Source organism: Scyliorhinus torazame, chromosome 29, assembly GCF_047496885.1.
Source record: "Scyliorhinus torazame isolate Kashiwa2021f chromosome 29, sScyTor2.1, whole genome shotgun sequence".
NCBI lineage: Eukaryota > Metazoa > Chordata > Chondrichthyes > Carcharhiniformes > Scyliorhinidae > Scyliorhinus > Scyliorhinus torazame.
Genome location: NC_092735.1, coordinates 19,269,213 through 19,283,707, shown reverse-complemented (window position 1 = coordinate 19,283,707; position 14,495 = coordinate 19,269,213). Strand labels below are relative to the sequence as shown.

At 49.5% G+C, this 14,495-nt stretch overlaps 1 protein-coding gene across 1 annotated transcript; it reads right to left on the bottom strand.

Moving 5' to 3' along the window:
* Positions 1 to 11,028: 11,028 nt before the first annotated feature.
* On the bottom strand, positions 11,029 to 14,233 carry LOC140403910 (cyclic AMP-dependent transcription factor ATF-4-like). Its single transcript, XM_072492144.1, has 3 exons — positions 14,031 to 14,233; positions 12,335 to 12,673; positions 11,029 to 11,985 (listed from the first exon to the last, which is right to left on the bottom strand). The coding sequence occupies exons 2-3, from the start codon at positions 12,564 to 12,566 to the stop codon at positions 11,105 to 11,107; spliced, it is 1,113 nt and encodes a 370-aa protein (XP_072348245.1). The 5' UTR covers positions 12,567 to 12,673; positions 14,031 to 14,233; the 3' UTR covers positions 11,029 to 11,104.
* Between the last annotated feature and the right edge of the window lie 262 nt (positions 14,234 to 14,495).

The window sequence follows — 14,495 nt, the reverse complement described above, 5'->3', positions numbered from 1 at the left end:
TGTCCTGCTGCAATGTTCCAGTGAAGCCCAGCGCAAACTGGAGGAACAGCGCCTCATCTTCCGATTAGGCACGTTACAGCCTTCCGGACTTAACATTGAGTTCAACAACTTCAGACTGTGAACTCTCTCCTCCACCTCCACCCCATGTTTATTTCTTTCAGTTTATTTTCATTTCTTCCATTGATCTGCTTTTCCCTCACCATTGTCCCCCCTCCCCCCACTTGGGCCATCTGTTCCCTGTTGCTCAAAGTAAATTACTGCGGATGCTGGAATCTGAACCCAAAAGAGGAAATGCTGGACAATCCCAGCAGGTCCGACAGCATCTGTGGAGAGAGAAGGGAGCTGACGATTCCAAGGACAACTAGGAACAGGGGACAAAAGAGAAAATGCTTTGACAAAGGGTCATCTGGACTCGAAATGTTAGCTCTTTTTTTGTTTCAGATCTTGCCCTTGCCTCATCCCACATTGAAGCAGGAAGGATTACAATTAGCAACGCTGGATGCTCTTTTTGCTCCGTATTATCCCAGGGGAATTGCGGTCAGTTTGTCTTTGCTGTGAAGCGTCACTGAACTTCAATTGCTTGCTTCGCAAGTGCACTCAAGTCCTTTTCATTACCCTTCCTGATCACCTGTACCTTTCTGCTGGGTTTACTGAGCTGCAGGGTACAGACTAATCCAGACTATGTGGCTGATGCAAGATAGGCCATAACAGTCTTCATCGAATGCAGTAGCGGAGACCTTCATTGCCACATGGAAGCCTGTCAGGCGAATAACATATTTCCTTTAATTTAGAGTACCCAATTATTTTTTTCCAATTAAGGGGCAATTTAGCGTGGCCAAACCACCTATCCTGCACATCTTTGGGTTGTGGAGGCGACACCCACGCAGACACGGGGAGAATGTGCAAACTCCTCACGGACAGTGACCCAGAGCTGGGATCGAACCTGGGACCTCGGCGCCGTGAGGCAACAGTGCTAACCACTGCGCCACCGTGCTGCCAGGCAAATAACATTTAAGGGAAAGCTAGAGAAACACAAAGGAGAAAGGAATAAAGGATATACAGATGAGATACGATGATGAAAGTAAGAGTGGGAGGCATTTTGTATGCATCAAATGGCCTGTCTGTGAGCTGTAACATCTCCATTCATACCTTGTCGATCGTGGCATTCTGAAATGCCACCTTGTTATGTAGAGAATAGGTTGAGAGCACTGGGAAAACGAGGCACAATTACTTCACGCAGCAAGTCGGAATGCACAGCCTGAAAAGTTTGGTGGAGGCAGATTTAATAGGCGCTTTCAGTAGGAAACTGAAGAGGGGAAAGTTACAGGGCTATTGGGGAAGAGCAGGATGGCTCTTGCGAAGAGCTAGCACATTACACATTGGGCCAAAGAGCCTCCTCTCGAGCTATGGGATTCTGGTATTACTTTGATGTAGAAGGCCGAGACAATTTGCGAGGCTTAAGGAGGCCATTCAGCCCGTTATCTCCATGCCAGAAGGATAAGAGGAGGCAGCAGTGGCACAGTGGTTAGCTCTGCTGTCTCACAGCGCCAGGGACCTGGGTTCGATTCCGATCTTGGGTGACTGTGCGGAGTCTGCACGTTCTCCCCGTGTCTGCGTGGGTTTCCTCCAGATGCTCCGGCTTCTTCCCACAGTCCAAAGATGTGCAGGTTAGGTGGAGTTATAGGGATAGGACGGGGGAGTGGGCCTATGTAGGATCGGTGCAGACTCGATGGCCGAATGGCCTCCTTCTGCATTGTAGGAATTCTATGGTTCTATGGTTAAGAACGACCAGGCCTAAACTCGCACCCCGCTCTTGGTTCATGGCCATGAAGCTTAACTCAGAGCGATTTTTAAATGCAGTAGAGGGTTTCTCCATTGCGTCCATCGCCCTTTTTTTGGCAGTAATATCAGAAACAGAATCAAAGAATGCTGAACGCTAACTTCATGCCCCATCTTCCTGAATGCCCCGTATTGGGAAACTCAAGACCCAGGTAGTATTGAGATTACTTAATATTTCTAGAACGAGAGGTCACTCACAGATATAGGATGAGAGGCTATAGATTTAGAACTGAGATTGGAGGAACTACTTCTCGCAGAGGGTGGTGAATTTGTGGAAGTCACTCCCCCATAGTGCAGTGGAATCGGAGTCAGTAAATGGTTTCAAGAAGGAGATAGATTTTTTCTGATTTTAAAAACGGGTTAAAGGCAAATGGGGAACAGGTGGGGAGGTGGGTTTTTTTTCCTGTAAATTTAGTGGACCTGTAGCCAACTCCCGATTTAAAATGGTGAACGGCAAAGGCTGATGGGAAAGTCAGCCAACAAGACAAAACCCAGCGGCTGCAGGTTGCTGTGTATTTACCTCTGCAAAAACCAGACAACATCGATACCAGCGACCATCAGCATAACAAAGTGAACAGCCATCTGCATACTGATGAGCAATCCCCGGGAACAATAAGTAACATTTTGGACACACAAAGCAAAGCCAGACTCCTCGGCGCCAGCAGGAGCCAAAACAAAGGAGGTGAACGAGCACCTCAAGACCGCCCATCGATCAGGGAACCGCTCCAGTATTGGAGAAATCGAACCAAGCGATTGGGACAAAGTCCAATCACTTGGGGCCAGGTACAGGGTCCGCCCCAAAAAGCGGGAAGCCCCTGGGGACTATAAGAATTGAGCCCCAAGTTCAAATTGCTCTCTCTTCACCTCTGCGTCCTGCCCGGGTCACCCAGCAACAACGAACCAACATTGACCGTGACCGGTGCAGTGACTCCAGTGATCATCAAACTCGTAAGTCTTAATTCAACGCTAGCGACGAGATAGGCGCTCCCAACTACCAATCCGTACCAACTTCGAATCCCGCAGACTCAGAACCCGAACGAAATGCCATTTGTTCCCCTGACCTGGTGGGCCAGTCCGAAGTTAAGTATAGGCCTGTTAGTTGTAGAAGTAGCTTAGATGTAGAATTTGTGCATGAGTAGCGATTACTGTGTATAATAAATGTGCTTCGATTTAAATTTTACTAATCAGTGTATTGGATTATTGATCATTACTTAGACTTGAACCTCGTGGCGGTATCGTAAAGATACCTGGTGACTCGAGAGCAAAGGTAATAAAACAGAGCAATTGAACTAAGGCAAAGTTAGCAACATACCCAATTCATTTTTTTTCCATTTAAGGGGCAATTTAGCGTGTTCAATCCACCTACCTTGCACATCTTTGGGTTGTGGGGGCGAAACCCACGCAAACACTGGGAGAATGTGCAAACTCCACACAGACAGTGACCCAGAGCCGGGATCGAACCTCGGCGCCGTGAGGCAGCAGTGCTAACCACTTCACCACCGTGCTGCCCTAGGGAGGTGGGTTTGAGATCAGGAAGAGATCAGCTATGATCTGATTGAATGGCAGAGCGGGCTCGAAGGGCTGAATTGCCTAATTCTGCTCCTAATTCCTATATTTCCATTCCCTCAGCAGTTCTAAATTCTCAGTTCGGCAAACTGATCACAACTCCTTTGTTGATAGTTTTACGGTTCTGCTGCATTCCTGGATGTGGTAACTCCCTGATTCTCAATTAGACCTATGCTTGAAAAGGTTAGTTTACATTCTGAGACAGTATCGACACCTGGCCTGAGCTGCAGATAAGGAAGTCTGCCACGACAGGAAATAATTCATTCAGTTCCGCATCTGTGGACGGAACTGAAAACGAGTTTGGGCAGATAGTCCTTGGAACAAACTGCACTTTGAGTATAGCCTAAATGCAAGTTTTTAACCCTTGACTGACCTCCCTGAATACTCATAGACTTTTGCTCAACATTTTTTAGTTTGTTTTTGTGTGCCCTGCAACAATGCCAGGCAACGACCATCTCCAACAAGAGAGAATCTAACCATCAACCCTTGATGTTCAACGGCATTACCATCACTGTCATTGATGACTCAATGAGTCCACTACTATCAACATCCTGGGGACAATCATCCATTGACCAGAAAATGAACTGAACTGGCCCTATAAATACCGTGGCTCCAAGAGCAGGTCAGAGGCTGGGAATCCTGCAGGGAGTAACTCACCTCCTGAGTCCCCAAAGTCTGTCCATCATCAAGGCAGTAGTCAGGGGTGTGATGGAATACTCCCCACTTGCCTGGATGAGTGCAGCTCCAACAACACTCAAAAAGCTCGACACCATCCACGACAAAGAAACCCGCTTGATTGGCACCCCATCCACAAACATTCACTTCCTCCACTGCCGACAAACAGCGGCAGCCGTGTGCACCATCTACAAGATGCACTGCAGGAACTCACCGAGGCTCCTTCGAGAGCACCTTCCAAATCCGCGGCCTCTGTCACCTTGAAGTGTAGCAGGCGCACAGGAACACCACCATCTGGAAGTTCCCCTCCAGGTTATTCGCCATCCTATCCTAAGGAGGAGGTGTTAGCAATTCTGGAAAGTGTGAAAATAGATAAGACCCCTGGGCCGGATGGGATTTATCCTAGGATTCTCTGGGAAGCTAGAGAGGAGTTTGCAGAGCCTTTGGCTTTGATCTTTATGTCGTCATTGTCTACAGGAATAGTGCCAGAAGACTGGAGGATAGCAAATGTTGTCCCCTTGTTCAAGAAGGGGAGTAGAGACAACCCCGGTAACTATAGACCAGTGAGCCTTACTTCTGTTGTGGGCAAAGTCTTGGAAAGGATTATAAGAGATAGGATTTATAATAATCTAGAAAGGAATAATCTGATTAGGGATAGTCAATACGGTTTTGTGAAGGGTAGGTCGTGCCTCACAAACCTTATTGAGTTCTTTGAGAAGGTGACCAAACAGGTGCACGAGGGTAAAGCAGTAATGTGGCGTATATGGATTTCAGTAAAGCGTTTGATAAGGTTCCCCACGGTAGGCTATTGCAAAAAATACGGAGGCATGAGATTGAGGGTGATTTAGCGGTTTGGATCAGAAATTGGCAGCTGTAAGAAGACAGAGGGTGGTGGTTGATGGGAAATGTTCAGCCTGGAGTTCAGTTACTAGTGGTGTACCACAAGGTTTTGGGGCCACTGCTGTTTGTCATTTTTATAAATGACCTGGAGGCGGGCGTAGAAGGATGGGTGAGTAAATTTGCAGATGACACTAAAGTCGGTGGAGTTGTGGACAGTGCGGAAATATGTTGCTGGTTACAGAGGGACATAGATAAGCTGCAGAGCTGGGCTGAGAGGTGGCAAATGGAGTTTAATGCAGAAAAGTGTGAGGTGATTCATTTTGGAAGGAGTAACAGGAATACAGAGTACTGGGCTAATGGTAAGATTCTTGGTAGTGTGGATGAGCAGAGAGATCTCGGTGGCCATGTACATAGATCCCTGAAAGTTGCCACCCAGGTTGTTAGGGTTGTTAAGAAGGCGTACGGTGTGTTAGCTTTTATTGGTAGAGGGATTGAGTTTCGGAGCCATGAGGTCATGTTGCAGCTGTATAAAACTCTGGTGCGGCCGCATTTGGAGTATTGCGTGCAGTTCTGGTCGCTGCATTATAGGAAGGATGTGGAAGCATTGGAAAGGGTGCAGAGGAGATTTACCAGAATGTTGCCTGGTATGAAGGGAAGATCTTATGAGGAAAGGCTGAGGGACTAGAGCCTGTTTACGTTAGAGAGAAGGTTAAGAGGTGACTTAATTGAGGCATACAAGATGATCAGAGGATTAGATATGGTGGACAGTGAGAGCCTTTTTCCTCGGATGGTGATGTCTAGCACGAGGGGACGTAGTTTTAAATTGAGGGGTGATAGATATAAGACAGATGTCAGAGGTAGCTTCTTTACTCAGAGAGTAGTAAGGGCGTGGAATGCCCTGCCTGCAACAGTAGTGGACTCGCCAACATTAAGGGCATTTAAATGGTCATTGGATAAACATATGGATGATAATGGAATAGTGTAGATGGGCTTTAGATTAGTTTCACAGGTCGGTGCAACATCGAGGGCCGAAGGGCCTGTACAGCGCTGTAATGTTCTAGCACGGTAGCATTGTGGATAGCACAATTGCTTCACAGCTCCAGGGTCCCTGGTTCGATTCCGGCTTGGGTCACTGTCTGTGCGGAGTCTGCACATCCTCCCCGTGTGTGCGTGGGTTTCCTCCGGGTGCTCCGGTTTCCTCCCACAGTCCAAAGATGTGCAGGTTAGGTGGATTGGCCATGATAAATTGCCCTTAGTGTCCAAAATTGCCCTTAGTGTTGGGTGGGGTTACTGGGTTATGGGGATAGGGTGGAGGTGTTGACTTTGGGTAGGGTGCTCTTTCCAAGAGCCGGTGCAGACTCGATGGGCTGAATGGCCTCCTTCTGCACTGTACATTCTATGATAATCTATGATTCCTCCGGACTTCCGGTTGCGGCTATGCAGAGCTAAGTCGCACGTTCGGCAGCTCCCGCTTGGGATGGACCTTTGAGCTCTTTTCAGGGCCCCCAACGGCATTTTTTCGACATTTCCCGGCGTGGGAAGAAGACTGCAACATTCTCCCGACAGTGTATGGCTTGGACCAGGAGCGGGGCGACTAAAAAAGTGGTGGTGAAGCCAAAGAAAGTGCAAGGAAAGAAGAGCAAGATGGCGGCAGGCGGGGACCAGTCAGCATGGATGCAGTGGGCGCAGGAGCAGCAGGAGGGTATCCAGCGCTGCTTCAGGGAGCTCAAAGCGGACCTGCTGGAGCCGATGAAGTTTGGCATGCTGCAGCCGGCGCGTCTGTGGGTCACCTACAAGGACCGGCACCATTATTTTGAGTCCTCGGAGGAGGCGTGGGCCTTTGTTCAGGCCGAGAAGCTGGACACAAACTGAGGGTCGGGATGGGGGATCAGGGATTGTTGTTGTTGTGTTACATTTTGAGGGGGGTTCTTTGTTCTTGTTTAGTTTTGGTTCGGTGTGGGTGGTTAGGGCAGTTTTGGTTGGGTCTGTCGGGTGGGCTCTTGGAGGGGGGCAAGTAAACAGAGTAGGGGGTGGATGGCCGGTAGGGATGGGGCCCCGTGGGGGAGGGGGAGGCCCGAGTCGGGGGTGAGGGGACTAGGCCAGTAAAAGGAGCTGCGACAGAGTAGGCGGGACCGGGCAGGTGGAAAGCGCGGGCTTTTTCCCGCGCTGAAGGCTGGAGGGGGCGGGGAAGCGTGGGTTTTTCCCCGCACTTGGGATGGAAGGGGAGGCAGTGAACCTGCTGGTGGGTAATGGAGGGGAGGGGAAGTCCCACAATTGGAGGAGTCTAAGGAGAGGCAGGAGCGGCCAGGGTCAGCTGACTTGTGGGAGTGCAATGGGGGGAGCAATGCAGCTAGGAGGGGTCCTAGCTGGAGGGTGGGGGGGAACCAGGTTGCTGCTGGTATGGTCAAGGGGGAGCTGGAGTGAGTAGAGGGGGTTGGGACGGGGGTCTGCCGCCGTGGGGATGGGGCCGGGCGTTGGGCGCGTGGCTGGCCGAGGAGGGGTTATGGCTAGTCGGCGGGGGAGAGGGGCGGGTAGCCCCCTGATCCGGCTGATAACCTGGAACGTAAGGGGACTGAACGGGCCGGTTAAGCGGGCCCGGGTGTTCGCACACCTGAAAGCGGATGTGGTTATGCTCCAGGAGACACACCTGAAGGTGGCAGACCAGGTAAGATTGAGGAAGGGGTGGGTAGGCCAGGTGTTTCATTCGGGGCTGGATGCCAAAAATCGGGGGGGGTGGCGATCTTGGTGGGAAAGAGGGTGTCGTTCGAGGCATCGAGCATTGTGACAGACAATTGCGGCAGGTATGTAATGGTACGTGGTAAGCTGCAAGGGGAGAGGGTGGTGTTGGTCAACGTGTATGCCCCGAACTGGGACGATGCGGGTTTTCTGCGGCGCATGATGGGTCTGATCCCGGACTTGGAAGTGGGGGGTCTGATAATGGGGGGGGGCTTTAACACTGGATCGCTCCAGGTCTAGGACAGGTAGGAGGCCGGCGGCGGCTAAAGTGCTGAGGGGGTTTATGGACCAGATGGGAGCGGTGGACCCTTGGAGATTTGCAAGGCTAGGGAATTTTCATTCTTCTCGCCCGTTCATAAGGCCTATTCCCGGATCGACTTTTTTGTTATTAGCAGGGCGCTGATTGCGAGTAGAGGATACCGAGTACTCGGTGATAGCCATTTTGGATCACGCCCCGCATTGGGTAGACCTAGAGCTGGGGGAGGAGAGGGACCAGCGCCCGTTGTGGCACTTGGAGGTGGGGCTGTTGGCAGACGAGGAGGTGAGCAAGCGGGTCCGAAGAAGCATAGAGATACACATGGAGGCCAACGATACCCGGGAGGTCCGAGTGGGAATGGTCTGGGAGGCGCTGAAGGCGGTGGTTAGGGGAGAGCTGCTCTCCATTAGGGCCCACAAGGAGAGGAGAGAGCAGAGGGAGAGGCTGATGGGGAGGGTAGACAGGAGGTATGCGGAGGAGGGACTGTTGAGGGAGAGGCGTAGCCTCCAGGCCAAATTCGACCTGTTGACCACCAGGAAGGCGAAGGCGCAGTGGGCGATTTATGAATATGGGGAAAAGGCAAGTTGGATGCTGGCGCATCAGCTTCGGAAGCGGGACACAGCTAGGGAGATTGGGGGAGTTAAGGATAGGGGGAGGGGAGTGTGGTTGGCATCAATGGGGTCTTCCGGGACTTTTATGAGGAACTGTATCGGTCCGAGCCCCCACTGTAGGGAGGGATGGGCCGTTTTCTGGACCAACTGAAGTTCCCGAATGGAGGAGGGACTGGTGGTGGGATTAGGGCCCCCGATTGTGTTGGAGGAGCTGGCCAAAGGGATAGGGAGCATGCAGGCGGGGAAGGCATCGGGGCCGGATGGTTTCCCAGTCAAATTTTACAAAAAATATGTGGACCTGCTGGGCCCGTTGCTGGTTAGGACCTTCAATAAGGCAAGGGACGACGTCCCAGGCACTGATCACCTTGATCCTGAAGCGGGACAAGGATCCCCTGCAGTGTGGGTCTTACAGGCCGATTGCATTGTTAAATGTAGATGCCAAGGCGCTGGTGAAGGTCTTAGCCACAAGAATTGAGGATTGTGCGCCGCAGGTTATCCACGAAGACCAGACGGGGTTCGTGAAGGGGAGGCAGTTGAACACGAATATGCGGAGGCTCCTGAACGTTATGTTGCCGGCGAGGCGGATAGTGGCGGCGATGGACGCTGAGAAGGCCTTCGATAGGGTAGAGTGGGGGTACTTGTGGGAGGTGCTGAAGAGGTTTGGGGAGGGGTTCGTCAGGTGGGTTAGGCTGTTCTACGAGATCCCGATGGCGAGTGTGGCCACGAACAAGAGAAGCAGAGTACTTTCGGTTGCATTGAGGGATGAGGCAGGGGTGTCACTTGTCCCCCCCCGCTCTTCGCGCTGGCGATTGAACCCCTGGCTATAGCACTGAGGGAGTCGAGGAACTGGAGGGTGCTGGTGCGGGGGAGCATAGGGAGTCGCTCTATGCGGACGACTTGCTGCTATATGTGGCGGACCCGGTGGGGGGAATGCCGGAGGTAATGAGGATCCTCAGGGAGTTCGGGGATTTCTCAGGGTACAAGCTCAACACGGGGAAGAGAGAGTTGTTTGTGGTTCACCCAGGGGACCAGGAGAGGAGAATTAGCAAGCTCCCACTAAAAAGTGCGGAGGGGAGCTTCAGGTATTTGGGGGTCCAGGAGCTGGGGGGCCCTGCAGACTTAATTTCACGAGGCTGGTGGAGCAAATGGAGGAGTTTAAGAGGTGGGACGCGTTGCTGGGTGCAGTCAGTCAAGATGACGGTGCTCCCAAGGCTTTTGTTCCTGTTCCACAGTGCCTCCCTATTCTTATCCCGAAGGCCTTCTTTAGGCGGGTCAACAGGACCATAACGGGGTTTGTGTGGGCACGAGGGACTCCAAGGGTGAGAAGAGTGTTCCTGGAGCGGAGTCTTCTTCGGTGGAAGGATGCGAGGCCCCTCCCCCAAAGCATGGAATCCTGGATCAACGATATGGCGGGGTTTATTAAATTGGAGGGTGAAATTTGGCTTAAGGGAATCGGTGCAAGGGTTCTTCAGGCAACCGTTCTTGAACTTCCTGGCAGAACAGTAGATAATGGTCAGCAGCAACCTGGGGGTGGGGGTTCTCTTTTATTTATTTAATTTTGTTTGTCTACACTGGGGGATCTGATGGGGTGTATATATTTGCTGTTTGCTAATATATTATTTATGTATAGGGGGGCACTGGGTTGTTTTGTATTTAATTCTATTGGGTTCCTTTTACATTTTGTTGTTGCTATTTTGTGAAAACTTTAATAAAAATTATTTTTAAAAAATAAAATGTTCTATTACTTCACTGTTGCCGGGTCAAAATCCTGCAACTCCCTCCCTACACCACATGGACTCACCACCGCCTTCTCAAGGGCCAACCCAAAGATGTGGTTAGGTGGATTGGCCTCACTAAATTGCCCCTTAATTGGAAAAAATGAATTGGGCACCCTTAAATTTATTTTTTAAAAAAGTGCAGCACATTCCATTGCATTCTGGATATGCCTTGCGGATATAGTGGTGTTTCTGGGAGTCATGGAAGCACTTGCTACAGCAAGAGTTCCCAAACGTTAGGTTGGGGAGCTCAAGGCAGCAATGCCTTGGAGCAAAACGGCTATGCCGTTGAATGTTTAAGGGATGAAGTTCAGCTCTCCTGCGGAGATGGATCATTGCCTGCCACTCCTGCAGTACCATTACTCACCGCTCAACAGCCCAAAGCTGCATATTGTCCAGGCCTTTGCGGTTCAACTGCGGAATTGATCAGTTCAGTCAGCAAAGGGTGCACCTTTTGACTTCATGACGGAGGGAAGGACACCACCAGAGCGATTATGTTGAAAAACTAGGCACTTCAAAGTTCCTGTTTGCACATCAAACCAAATTCCCTTTTAAAAGTGCAAGCATGGTAAAATCATCTCCATTTACAAATCTCTCTGGCGCTGTTGAAATCTACAATGTGGGGGGGGGGGGGGGTGCTCTGGAAGAACAGGCGATTTCCCCGCTGCTCACTTAATAAAAAATTGTAGCTGAAAGAGGAATGTGTTGTTTTACAAAGATTCAAGACAAGTAACAATGACTCATTTAATTTATTAAAAACAATATTTATCCAACACATTTATGTACAAAAGAGCCAATACTAAATATTACAAGTTTTTAGCATTTTTACTACTTTTAGCTTTTCTAACTTCCTCTATCAAGCCTTTTAAATACTGAATTTCTTTTGCTAATGAATCAGCTTTCTCTTGCAGGGTCTTATTCTTTTCCTCCAGTACACTAAATTCTGCAACTATAGCACCGTGCTCTGCTCGCTTCTTCTGCCTATATCGTGTCGCTGCACTTTTGTTCTGCTCCATTTTCTTCAGCTTTTTCTCTCTACCTCTCGGCTCTCCACCGATTTTTACTTTTGACAAACTGCCTACATTATCTGCACTAGGACGATCGTACGGTTTTGGCCTTGTGGGACTACAGACACCCGGTGAGGATGCACTAGTTTGTGGGGATCCTTCGGACACGCTTTCTAGTGAGGGTCCACTGTTTTGTGATGATCCTTCTGACACGGTTCTGTCAGGAGATTCAACAGGGGAGTGAGGAGGGCTACTCCCAACTCCACTGTCAGAGTCCAATAATGGGCCTTCATCCACTTCCCTTCTGGAGTCCTGCAGAGGCCAAGACTGAAGCAATCCCTCCGCATCTGAAACACTAACTTCCTTCTCAACGCCAAAGTGGAATAAATCATCAGGGGAAAAAGTTAAAGATTCTGGGGTAGCGGTTGGGGTACCAGGGGACAGTTGATCTGACCCTGGGGGCGAATTTGGGACTGGCTCAAGGTCAAGACTCAAGCCAAGGTCTTGTGGTTTGGCTGGCAAGGAATCAAAAGGCAATTCTTCCAGAAGGTCACGGGAACTGTCCATGTCCAAGACAGCCAACAACTCCTCTGAGGAGGGAGAGCCATTCTCATCCACCATTAAGGTATCAAAGAAATCCACCTTCTCTAACATCCAGTCCAAGCCGGTGAATGCATCCCCTGTGAAAGCGAGAGAGAAAAAAATCATTAATTGCACTCACTTACAGATCCAATATTCAGAAGATGAAATGTGGCAATACACTGCAGGGGCCAGAGTCTAGATACAGCATAAAACAACAGAGGGGCCACTCCCAAGATGTGCAACAAAGTAAATGCTGATTTATAACCTGGAACACAGTGACCAGTCAGGTGTAGAAATAAACACCACCGTAGAACAAAGATGTGGGGAAACTAGTTTCATGGACTTGCACAACAAGGTGTACAATTAAAACATACATTGGGTTGCAAAATAAAGCATGCGAGCCAACTACCCATAACTTGGGTCATTTTAGTAACCCTGTTAACTTACCCACAATATTGTCCGTGTCCAGTAATGAGTCAACACAAGGGCACTGGGAGGACACATCGCTTTCCTCATCGCCACCAAATGGGAGTGGTCTGAGGCACGATTTCACCGGCCCGGCCTCCTTCAGATCTGCGTGCAGGAGACACGGGTCCCCGTCAGCCGTCAGAAACGGCGAATCGAGGAAGGACACAAAGTCCTCCATCAGGGAGGAGAGAGAATCCGGCGAAACCGACATCTGTTCGTATTTTTAAACTGAGATACTCTTCGAGGAAAAACAAAGTCTTCAAGTCGAGTATTTCTGTGCTGTCGACTGCAGCAGAGCTGAGGGGTCCATTGTGGAGCCTGGGAATAAATCAGAACAAAAAAAGAAAACCTCATTAATCTACTTCTATGTTTTGCATTGTAGCATTCAGAAAAAAAACTGCACATCTAAAGCATCCAATGTCACTAACTCCATGTTTGCGCCCAGCAGTACAATTTTAAAAGACACCGAAGACCACAAATCCAGATTTGAAAATAAACTCAAGTCAGATCAGCTGAGGAGAAAGGGAGTGCACTCCTTCAGATTTAGTAAATCCACCGGCAGCTTTGCGTTACCCAAACCCCCTTTCAAAAGAACACCAGCCATTTAATTATACAGGATGTACTACGGGCAATTTGCTCCGAAGTCAGGGATATCACCAGCAGCCACAACACTCGGTTCTTGGCCACTGAGGTGTCAAATTCCAGGGCTTAATAAAGCAATCAAGCCAGGGGGAAGCAACCAGTCCGCCAAAGAGTTAACCAGGAGCTGGCTCAGCCACACCCATCACAGAATGACACTGGGCTTCTGCTTGACTGCTCTGCCACGTTTTACTAACAAGCAGTGGCGCCATTTTCACCCAGCAACAAACCCATTAACCTTCTGACGACTTAAATCCATCCCCACCCACTTACAGGGACCAGATGGAAAGCGTTATCCAGACCCCAGGATTAGGGCAGGTTGAAAGAGTTGCAGATTTATCCACCATCTTACACCATTCTATCCCCTCTGCCAGCTGCTGGTCGATACGGAAAAAATTCTTCAGGCGTCTCAGACTACGACAACCCATTGTAACTCCAGAACACCCTTGTTGTCTGAAGCACATCTTCTGGCCCACCGTCCCAATTTGCCATTTAAAAAATGCCCAAGCAATTCCCCCTCTCATCCTTTCAAACTCACAACCCACTCTACCTTAGAGAACAATTTACAAAATCACAATAAAAGGGTTGACTGGTAACACCCTTGTACATTTCGGTACAAATGTCACCCCTTTAGTTCCATATCGAATTCAATCATGATTATTTGTGAATATATATATATATATATATATATTTTTTAAAACTCTATTCCAAATCCCCAAGTTAAATATTCTCAGAACAATTCAACAGCTATAATTATGACCTAATATACATTATGCAATTAAAATAAAACAATCAATTACATATATATGTAGATTATATTATAGATAATATATAGATTGTATATTATACACATCTATATATATAAGATAGCTGATTGCTATTTAGTGTTAATGTGTACAATAATTGATTTGCTGAGACCGATTTTAACAGAGGCGCCATTCCCGCCCACGAGGTACCCGCCAAACCTGCGGATTTTGATCCGGGCGAGGTTTATTTTTTAAGTCCCTTCCCTTTACAAATGAGAATTTAAACTTACGCCATTTTGAAGCTGGTGAGTGCTGTGGGTGCCCAGCGCGGTGCACTGATGCGTCGGAGCCGCTGCTACCTCTCTATTGAGCCGCCATGCCGAGACCCGGGGACCCGGGGCGGAATCGGACCCTGGCTCCAAAACGGCAGCGGCGCAGAGACTCCACTTCAACACTAGGACGGGGCGAGCGCGGCAGGAATGGGGCGGAGCGCTCGGCGCCCCCCTTTATATAGCTACGGCCTCACCTCCGCCACGCACGCACACGTCGGCACTCAACTCCGCTCGCTCGACGTCATCACAATATAGTCCCGACCCCCCGGGAGGGGAGGGGGGAAAACCGCCCATTCCTTCACGTTCATTTTAAAACGATCGCGGGCGGTGATTTTTTTTTTTTTCCTTTCCTTCCTCCCCCGAATACCGTCGATTTTTCTCGCGTTTGGGAATATTTTCCTTTTAAAAAGCCGAGGGGGAAAA

Bases quoted from the DNA above. Each gene is read 5' to 3' on its own strand.
- LOC140403910 (XM_072492144.1), bottom strand. From the start codon at position 12,566: ATGTCGGTTTCGCCGGATTCTCTCTCCTCCCTGATGGAGGACTTTGTG. The intron at 11,986-12,334 runs GTAAGTTAACAG...TCGCTTTCACAG, and splicing joins GGACACGGACAATATTGTGG to GGGATGCATTCACCGGCTTG.